Source organism: Condylura cristata, unplaced genomic scaffold (genome assembly GCF_000260355.1).
Source record: "Condylura cristata isolate star-nosed mole 26May11 unplaced genomic scaffold, ConCri1.0 scaffold00026, whole genome shotgun sequence".
NCBI classification, from domain to species: Eukaryota; Metazoa; Chordata; class Mammalia; order Eulipotyphla; family Talpidae; genus Condylura; species Condylura cristata.
The window spans coordinates 1,598,217-1,607,867 of NW_004567127.1; the positions used below are offsets into that span (position 1 = coordinate 1,598,217).

Genomic DNA, 9,651 nt, shown 5'->3' on the forward strand with positions numbered 1-9,651 from the left:
CCTCGGCCCTGAGTTCCGAGCTGCTTCTCTGTCCAGCAACTGCTCGTTATTATCGACTTGCCCTGGTGCCCTGCCTGCCCGTCCAGGAAAACATTTTCTGTTTTTCTCCTGTTTGCTAAGCTCTTGGCTTCACTTGCCGCTGTGAAGTGGCCCGTCCGGAAATTCTCCTGCGATGACTCGGGAAACGGCCTCCGGTCTGCCCTCGTCCCACCTTCTGTGCCTGGCGCAGGCAGGCCTCAGCCTCCCCTCCCCCGCCCTCCTCCTTCCTAGCCTCTCCCGGGCTTCTGAGCACGCGGCTGGGGCCTCGTCCCTGAGCGCCGACCTGCGCCTGGAACCACCTTCCGTGGGCGCTCGCCGCCTGGCCCGCCCTTCCCGGTGCCGGCGCCGTCTTCTCAGGGGATCCCTCGCCGCCAGGCACCAAGACACGGCCCTGGCGTGGCCGGCCGCTCCCTCCCCTCCCGAGGTCGTGGGCAGTTAGCTCCCTGCCACCCCCCTGCCGTACCAGCACCACAGACTGGGCGACTTGGGCAACGGTGGCTTCTTCACAGCTGCAGAGCCTGGAAGTTGGGACTAAGGTGCCGGAGCAAAGCCACGCTGCAGCCGGGAAGTGACTGTCCTAACCGTCCGCTGGCCTGAAGGGGGGGGGCGGCCGCCCGGGCTCAGAGGTGGGGGGTGAGGAGGGCAGTGCAGCGCCTCCCTGCTGCCCGGACTGTCCATCAGGGACGGCCTCAGAGGCCTCCCTCGCCCGTGGCCTCACGTGGCCTGGTGTGGGCGTGTGCCCTCCCCGGACATCAGCCTCACTGACCTTATTTAACCTTCATTATCCCTCACTACCCCTGTGAAGGGGCTTTCTCCACGGGTGGTCACACTGGGCTAGTTGGGCAGGACCAGTTGAGCCGGTCAGAGAAGGGCCGTCTAGATGGGAAGGAGCGAAGTCTCAAGGTTGGTTAGTAGGAAAAATGCAACTTAAATTCAGAGAAAGTGGACAGCAGGGCCACGTGGGGAAGAGGAGGCCCCTGCAGGCCTCTGCCCTCTGGGGTGGGGTCTCCCCCACGGGCGGGGGCCAGCGCAGCGGGAGCAGGAGACAAGTTTCGGGGCGGCCATTCTGGCACAGGGTGGACAAGGATGAGGCTGAGTGACAGAGACACGGCTTCTAGGCGCGCATATCTGAATGTCATTTATTTTTAAGAGTGCAGAGCATTTGTGCAGTTTTTCTTGGCAAGCAAATATAGGGATACAATGATTCTTTTACTAGAAGCGTGACAGGTAGTACATTTCATTTCTTTTTGCTTCTGAGATGTTGCCAGGGGCCCTGGGAAACCACCGAGTAGTCAAGGTTGCCGGTGCCCTGCCGTCACCTGTGCCTTTCTAATCCGTTTATTTGCTCTCTCCATTCATTCCACAAGCCACCTGGTGTACAGGAGTTAATAGTTTAATAGACTTAAAGATTGTAGCAGTTTCTCAGTGTTAAATCTGTATCGAGAACAGAGGAAGCTACATTCCCATCAGGAGTATCATTAGAAGGAAGTACAATGTCCATAGCATTCCTTTGGTTCAGTACGTTGTGCATCAACAGAATCAGGAAACAGATCAGGCGTCGCAGCGACCATTCGAGAATCAGCCCTTCTTCCGTCCTGGAGGGCCGCGTCTTCCCCCGTGTGCCCGGTGCCGTGACGGTGCCGAGCTCTAAGGATTTCTCACTTAGGTGCCACGGGAGGGGACGTGGCACTCCACGGGCCGGGGGGCTCCCCCACGGGCCGGGGGCTCTCCCACGGGCCGGGGCCTCCTCCACAGGGCGGGGGGCTCCCCCATGGGCCGGGGGCTCCCCCACGGGCTGGGGGCGGCTGGGCCTGCCCGGGGCGGCGGCTCTGATGGCTCTGGAGGGCCGCTGCACCCCCACATCCTGTCGTGGTCCGGCTGTGAATCTTCTGGGCACCTGTGTCCTACAGCCGCCCTCCTGAGCACGTCCCTGATGGACAGTCCCAGCAGCAGGGAGGCGCTACGCTGCCGTCCTCACCCCCACCTCCGAGCCCCCCGCCGCAGGCGAGCGCAAGGCTACACAGTCGCTCCCTGGCTCTGCTCCGGCCACCCACCTGCCGCTCTTGGCGCTCAGCTCTGGCCCCTTCGTCCTCCGCGCGTCCTCCGCGCTGGCATCCTGAGTGGCGCCGGCCGGCCCAGCTGAGGCCCATCACTGGCTGGCCTTCAGGGCCTGCCCCGACCGCATCCCCGCCCCTTGGCCGCTCTTCGGGCTGCTGGGTTTCTAGCTCTTCTTTGGCAATGCCCGAGGAACCCCCCTTCCGTGCCGATGTCCACCCTGTACCCATCTCTAGACGTTCTCGCCCACTTCTGGACCTGCAGGGATCCGACCCTTCTGCGGTCAGGCTCTGCGTCAAAGCCTGCCCGCGGGCTGACGCTTCCCGAGGCTCACGTAGGCCGTGGCATTCACACCCGCGGGCCACGAGTCTGTGCTCACACAGACTGTGCCCGCTCAGGGCTGAGTGAAGCTGGGGGTGGGGGCGGCCAGCTGGAGGGGGTAGCGCTCGGGTCGGAGCTGGCCAGGGCCGCTCTTGCTCGGGGCCCGGGGTGGCCGGCGGTCACGGGTGACGGTGGGGTCCCGGGCATGAAAGCAGTCTGCCCAGAGGGTGTGGGGAGGAGGACCAGCTGGGGTCTATGCCTCAGACTCGGGGTGGGGAGAGGCCCCTCAAACTTGATTCATAGGGTCTGAAGAACCCGTAGGAGTTGTTAAGGTGGTTTCTAGGGGCCTGATTCTAAGTTTGCCTGGCTCAGACCTGGAGCTTCGGGAGGGAGGCCCCAGGCCCCAACTTTCGGTCTCTTCACCCCTGGACTATGTGGGCAGTGCTGGCGACTGGGGACCGCGGAGGGTGGCCCCCGGGCCTCTCCTGCCCAGCCATCGCCTTGTTCTCTCGAGCTCAGTGAAACCGAGTTCAAGGTGGCTGTTAATAGCTCACCCAACCTTGACATTCTTCTCTGGCCCATGAGGGTATTTATCTCAGACTGGGGGGACCGGGGGAGGGGGCGTTAGGAGCAGCGAATTGGCTCGAAGCACAAGTTTCCTGACTTGTTGGGTTTCAAAAATTGCTAAAACCATGTTCAGATGCCAGGCCCGGACATCTGGGTCTGAGCGGTGAGGCAAGGCCCGGGCATTTTCTTTGATAGAGCTCTGCAGGTGACGGGGGCGGCGTGGGCTGAGACACTTGCAGGAGCTTGCAGGGACTGGGGGGATCGCCCCGTGACACCACGCCACCAGGGCCCGCCGGGCATGGGCCTGGCTCTTTCCGCCTTGGGGTGACGGCCCGGTGGAGACGAGCCCACGCCCGCGGCGCTCTCCTCTTGGGCTTGTCCGCCCTTGCCCTTTCTGAGGAGGATTTGACTCCTCTGGCCTGTGTTTCATTTGTTCTTATCAACATCAGGATTCCTTTACAAAACTCCCCCTGGACGCTCACAGGAGTTGTTACAGGCAAAGAACTGTTTTTTTTAAAGATTCATTAATTTACGTATACAAGAACTGGGGCGCAGGCCAGAGGTGCGCGGGGAGAGGACGCCCCAGAGACAGAGCGGGGAGCAGAACGGGTGGATCCACTGAAACACACCGCTGAGGGGAGCTGTGGGGAGACGGGAGGGGTCTGCTGGGCACGGGGACCCCTCCCTGACCGGCATCGGACTCAGGCCCGTCCATGGCTATTTCCACAGGGTCTCTGCCCAGAGGCCGTTTTGCAGTGCTCACTTCCCGGCAGCCCCCAGGTCAGGATGTGATAAAAGGAGTCTCTTTCCCCAAACACCCTCTGAGGATGGCCTGCAGCGTCCAGCCCCCACAGTGCGGTCTGGCGTCTCCTCCTAGCTTCAAGCCCCCTGGGCCTCCCTCCGCCCGGCCTCAGGCCCAGCCCCAGCTCTCCAGAGGCTGCGGGGAGCGCGTGGGGGTTTGCCTCGCAGCATCATCTCCAGGCCTCCTGTCTCACTGGTGGCTGCGGAGGTGGAGACCGGAGTCCCCTGGGCTCTGACCCGTGGCTACGGCCTGCGAGAATCCTTCCTCGCTGTTCCTGGCCTTGCTACCTGAAGTGTAGGTACCTAGTGTTGACCCTGGGCATATCATTCTCTTTCCTGGTAATGATAATCTAATTCTTTTAGAAGAATGTGGGGTGTAAGGGTATAATTAATAATTAAAATTGACTAAAAAAATCTCGTTGGCTCTCACCCCGAGTCTTTTCTGACCGGCAGCCAGAACTTTGTTCTCTTTCCCACAGACAAGCAACTTTGCTGCCAAGAACTGACTCTTTTTCCCGGAATGCAGAAGTGGTTGTAGTTAACTTTCATTTCCAGTACTTTATTTTGGCTCTTTGACCTGTGGAATAAAGCCCACAGATTTGATGGAAAATATAAAATATAAAATCCCAGAGGCCTGAGCTGTGATAAGTCTATCAGAGGGGTCAGATCCCCACATTTTCTCAGGGAGCAGAAGACAGGGTGGGGGGCTGATCTTTAACTACAAAGCACTGTCCTGGTCAGGCCCCATGTCCTAGAACCCCAGGCTTCCTCATCACGAAGCAGGAACAAGTCTGGCTGGGACGGACCCCGCCTCGATTCAGAGGCCAGTGTGACCCCACTGACCAGAGCCTCGCTCTCCTGACCACTGGTGAGTTGTTGCTCATCAAGATGGCAAAAGGAATCACTTCAAGGACTTGAGCACCCAGGTAGGCCAGACCTTTGGGGGTTTGACCAGCTGCCTCCGCGGGCACAAGGTATGAAATATGCCACCTACCTGGAGTGGGCACCGACAGACGGGTGCCAGTAGGAATCAGTCTGGCTGACTTGGGGGGCAGAAAACACGGGGGCAGGCGGCTGTGGGGCGCCAGGATGGGAGCCGAGGAATCACCACCTGGCTCCTTGAAAGCGTGAACCAACCAGCCACTGTTCTACCAGAGCAGTGATTTGCCTTTGTGTGTCGGGCTTGGGGGCCATCCTGAGCCCAGGAGGGCGGTGTCCTGCTCCTTCCTCGGGCTAGTCCCACTGGCAGACAGATTGGTTTCATTTTCTGTCCCCCCTGCAGTAGTGAGAGTAAGACGGTACAAGGACACACAGAGAATGAAGTTGGCGCCTTGGAAATCAGCCCTCACGGCCCTCCCTGCTGGCGCAGCGGGTTAAAGTGCAGCACCGCGAGCTGCCGCAGCTGCTTTGGTGCGAGTTCGGTCCCGGCCCCGGAGGTGACCCCAGGGCGCGGCAGACCGCTCCTGACCCGCCCACTGCTCCGCTCAGCAGTGGACTTCGTCGGTCTGCCTGTTCTGCTCCCCACTCTGTCTCTGGTGGATCCTATCAGCGCGCCTGCACCTCTGGCCTGTACCCCAGTTCTGTCTGCATAAATAAGTCTTAAAAAAAAAAGAAATTAGTTCTCACATGTGAGTTGCAAACAGCCCTGCCTCTCGCGGGCAACGTGGCATCTGTGGTGTTCTTTTTGCTGCTAAAGACACGGATCTGGATGAGGTTCTGAGTGCCATCAAATTTCACGGGACTTTACCCCTCCGAACCCCCAGCCCCACCCCAAGGCTTCTCGCTCTATGGTGTTGACGTTGAGAGGGGTCTGAGCGGGCGCTGGACTGTCTGCAGACCACGCGGTTAACCCCGGGCGGATGGCCCCCGGCCGAGGTCTCGCCAGGTTGGCTGGGTTTGTAACGTTTGCGGCCTAGGAGATAAAGATTCCAGGATTGCTTGACTGATGTTTTGGGGACCAGAAAATAGAGGCTTCTAAACTGAGAGCCAAGTGGGGTGGACCTCAGGCAGGCGAGGCGAAGCCCGTCAGTGGGGCCGGGCCGGGCAGGGGTCCTGGCTGAGGTGGTTTTCCCAGGAAGCCGCTGGCTGAGGCTCAGCTCTGGGCAGCCCCAGGCTCCTGGCGGCCGTGCTGTCTGTCACTGGTGTCTTCCAGCAGAGGCAGCCGCCCTGGGCTCTGCTCCTTCCTGGGGCGCACGGCAGGGCCACGTCCAGCTGCCATGGAGACCCCGGTGCAGACGGCGGTTCCTGTGCCAGAGGCCGTGCGCAGGGCTCGAGTGTGAGCGCCCACCTGGCCCACTGCCCTGCCCTCCTGTGCCCACGCCTGCCTCCGCCTCTGCCCAGGGCAGCATCTTCCTGGCGCTGCGCCGGGCAGAGCTGGGCTCCCGGGCGGGAGGCTGCCCCTCCTCGTCCCTGACCCCGGGGAAGGCCCCAGCGCCAGGCTTTGGGGAGATGCCATGTCGGTTCCTTTCCCTCCTGGCTGCTTGGCCACCGTGGGGCTTGGCCACCCACTGGCGGCGCGGCTGCCAGGCTCCGCGAGACCATGCAAAGAGGCCACATGACCACAGCGGCAGCTTCTTCCTGGCTGTGCCGCACGTCGGTGGCCCCAGAGGTCAGAGGTGACTTGCTGCCGGGAGGTGGCGACCCCAGGAACAAGAGGGCTGGGCCTGCGGGCAGCACGACCCGCCGCGCCCTGGCCTCCTCAGGCACCGCGGTCTGGGCTCGCTGGAGGCCGCAGGCGCTGGCAGACGGAGCCTTCTAGGAACAGGGCACAAAGCCGAAGCCGCCGCCGGCTTCCTGCGTGGCCTGGGCTCTGGCTCAGGGCCTGGATCCGCAGCCAGGGTGGACGGGTGGACGGGAGGCGCTGCCCCTCACCGCAGGGTCTTCTGCTGAGCTTCCCTCTCCCGCTGCCTCTCCAGGGCCGGCTCTGACGCTGCCCGTCTGTCTGGGGTCTCCGGGCCCTGGCCCACTTTACCGCCTGCTCATCCTCTGGGCTCGGAAAGCCGTTTCTCCAGGGCTCATTTTGAGCCTCCCCACCGCCGCTGCTGCTTTGGGCCTCTGTCCTCATCTCCTTCCTCACCCTGTTCTTCCCCACCACATCACTCACCGCAAGTTACCGTAAACATCCGTTCTCCCCGATGTGAGGCCAGGCGGGGGGGGTTGTCTTGCCCACAGAGCCAACCTCGGTCCGGACCCTGCGAAGGCCGCCAAGTCTTGGGGCGAGGGTGCTGGGGGTGGCGTGGTTACGGCGTTTGGGGCTGCGAGTCACATTATCCCCGTAAACGTGCTTAAACTAAAGCAGTGCGCTGAAGGTGAGTGGAGAGATGAATGTGGGTTTGTGCCTCCTTCAAGCGTCTGGCGAATGTCTCTCGGTCAGGGACAAAGGAACTTGGTTCCGGAGCTACTGAGATGGACACACATAGCCAGGGCCCAGCCACGTGCGTCGGCCTGAAACTCCAGGAAAGGCCACTCTGGGGCTTATGTGTAGAAATCATTAGCTAGTCCTGGAAGGTGGCCGCCTCGACCCCACCCACGCTGGGACCCAAAGCTTCTAGATTCGGGGCGACTGGAAGAACAGGGTTACGGAGGCCATAGATTCCCCCCCACGAATGTTTCCACTTGTTCTTTTCGTCACAGAAATGGCTTCCCTTTTCAACGCCCGAGCATGCAAGCTCTCCAAGCAAGAAGGACAAAGCTATGGCTTCTTCCTGCGCATCGAGAAGGACACCGACGGCCACCTGGTTCGGCTGGTGGAGAAGGACAGCCCGGCGGAGAAGGCCGGCCTCCGGGATGGGGACAGGGTTCTGAGGATCAACGGGGTCTTCGTCGACAAGGAGGAGCATGTGCAGGTGAGGGAGCCCTCGCGCTCCTCTTCCGGCTGTGCAGGGGTCACGTCGCTGATGACCGCAGACGCGGATGCCAGCAGGGCTTCCTCGGCCCCCTGGCGGGACAGGCGCCCCAAGGCCGCACTCCCTGCGAGCTGGCCAGCTGCCCACCCCGCCCAGGTCTGCGGAGCGCCCTCCCTGACTTGAGTGGTGTCAGGTCTGGCGGAGCTTGTTGGCCGTAGGCCAGGAGCAAAGCCGGGAAATGCCGTTTTCGTCATGTGTTAACTCTTCCAGACCCATGAGGGACCACTTACCATCACAGCAGAGAAAGCGGCTCTGGCGGTAACTGAGCCTGCTGACGCACTTACGCACGAACACATGGGTCTGACCTTACCCCAAATTCGTCTGCCTGCAAGGGGGGGTGCTCTTTCCACCACGCTGGGCTGTCCCCCTAGACCCGGAGGAACTTCGTGCTCCAGCATTTATCCCTAGAAAGGGTCAGTCCTTGTAAATGTCCCTGGTCTGGGTGGGGCCAAAAAACTCTAGACATCAACGGTGCTCGAAGCTCTGGAAGCCCCCCAAATTCTGCTGGGTCTCAGGAGGGTGGGGGTGAACATCTGCCGATTATGTGGGTGTTGGGGAGATCAGAACCCTCCAGGCATCCCTGCTGGCAGTCGATGGAAGATTTCTGGTTAGTGACCTTTTCCTCCTTCCTCCTAGGTTGTGGATCTGGTCAAAAAGAGTGGGAATTCGGTGACTTTACTGGTTCTGGACGGGGATTCCTACGAGAAAGCCATGAAAAAACAGGTCAACTTGAAAGAGCTGGGTCAGAGTCAGGAGTTGGCTTCCAACGACAAGAAGCTGCCAGCTGTGATGAATGGAGGTGTGCACGCCTGGACCCAGCCCCGGCTCTGCTACCTGGTGAAGGATGGGGCCAGCTTCGGCTTCTCTCTGAAAACTGTGCTAGGTGAGCTTGAGGATGGACAGCCGCTTTCCAGAAGGAAATGCTGTTGTTGCCTAATGCCTTGAGCGCATTCCTCCATGACTAGGGCTAGCCGAGCGCAGCTTCTCCCTGCCTCCCGGTGAGCGCCGAAGGTTCAGGACATTGGACAGCGGCTCGGGGTGGGCGCGCTGAACACTCCTGCTCGCCTGTGTTGGGCTGAGCCTTAGAGGGTGGATGCTACTTTATTCTTTTCTCACTTCCTTAGGGTGAGGTTGGGGCATAGAGTAGGGAAATAAGAAAAATGAAATTCTCCACATTCGCTACCTTTGAGTAAGAATGGTATTTTTCACTTCTGGGCCGAGGTATCACTCATTTATTCAAGAATTCTGGAGAATTCTGGAGCACCCGTGGCTGCTGGACAGTTACAGTGGCTGAGGACAGCACAGACTCCCCACCCCGTGAGCTTAACGTCGGCCAGCCTTAGGTGTGTCCTTGACCTCTGGCTAAGGGGCACGGAGTGATTTGAAAAATCCCAACCATCAGGAGCTAGAAACCCTGTTTCAGGCCGACTTGCGGTCAGTTGACCCTGGTTCTGTTACGGTTTCTGGGGAGCTGTCGGCCTTTGTTGCTGCTGTGATGTTGCTTGTCCATGTTCTTGCTTGGGAGGTCTTGACTGGTAAGTGGTAAAAAGGAGTTTAGTAGGAAACATACATTGTTCCAACTTAACCTGTAGCTCAGAGATACAGACTCCCATGAGAGGAATTTCTTCGATCTGCCAGTTACGGACAAAGTGTTTTAGGTGATCAAGGGAGCTGGGTGTTTCTTAGACGCCCATGATCAACAAAGTGGCAACAAGATTCAAATTCTACTCATGTGGCTCTTGTGTTCATGTTTATGGTGAGTGCTTCAGATCAATGAAAAAATGTTTTCTTCATGGTAAGTATATAGCAAGGTAATAGGAGAAACATTAGGTGTTTAAGAACACCGGGTTTGAGTTACTATTTCTTATGAATAGTTTATGCCATCATTAATAAGCTACCCTCTGACTAGACTGAAACAGGAATGCCTTGAAAGAATTGACATCATCTCTTTAGGCAGCACCTA

The 9,651-nt window shown here is 59.5% G+C and overlaps 1 protein-coding gene across 1 annotated transcript in view; it reads left to right on the top strand.

Moving 5' to 3' along the window:
• Positions 1-9,651, top strand: part of PDZK1 (PDZ domain containing 1) — a 34,477-nt gene that overhangs the window by 14,538 nt on the left and 10,288 nt on the right. The window contains exons 2-4 of the mRNA XM_004689470.2: positions 7,417-7,628; positions 8,325-8,571; positions 8,654-8,726. Of these exons, the coding sequence (XP_004689527.2) occupies positions 7,417-7,628; positions 8,325-8,571; positions 8,654-8,726 (532 nt within the window). The remainder of the gene's footprint in view (positions 1-7,416; positions 7,629-8,324; positions 8,572-8,653; positions 8,727-9,651) is intronic.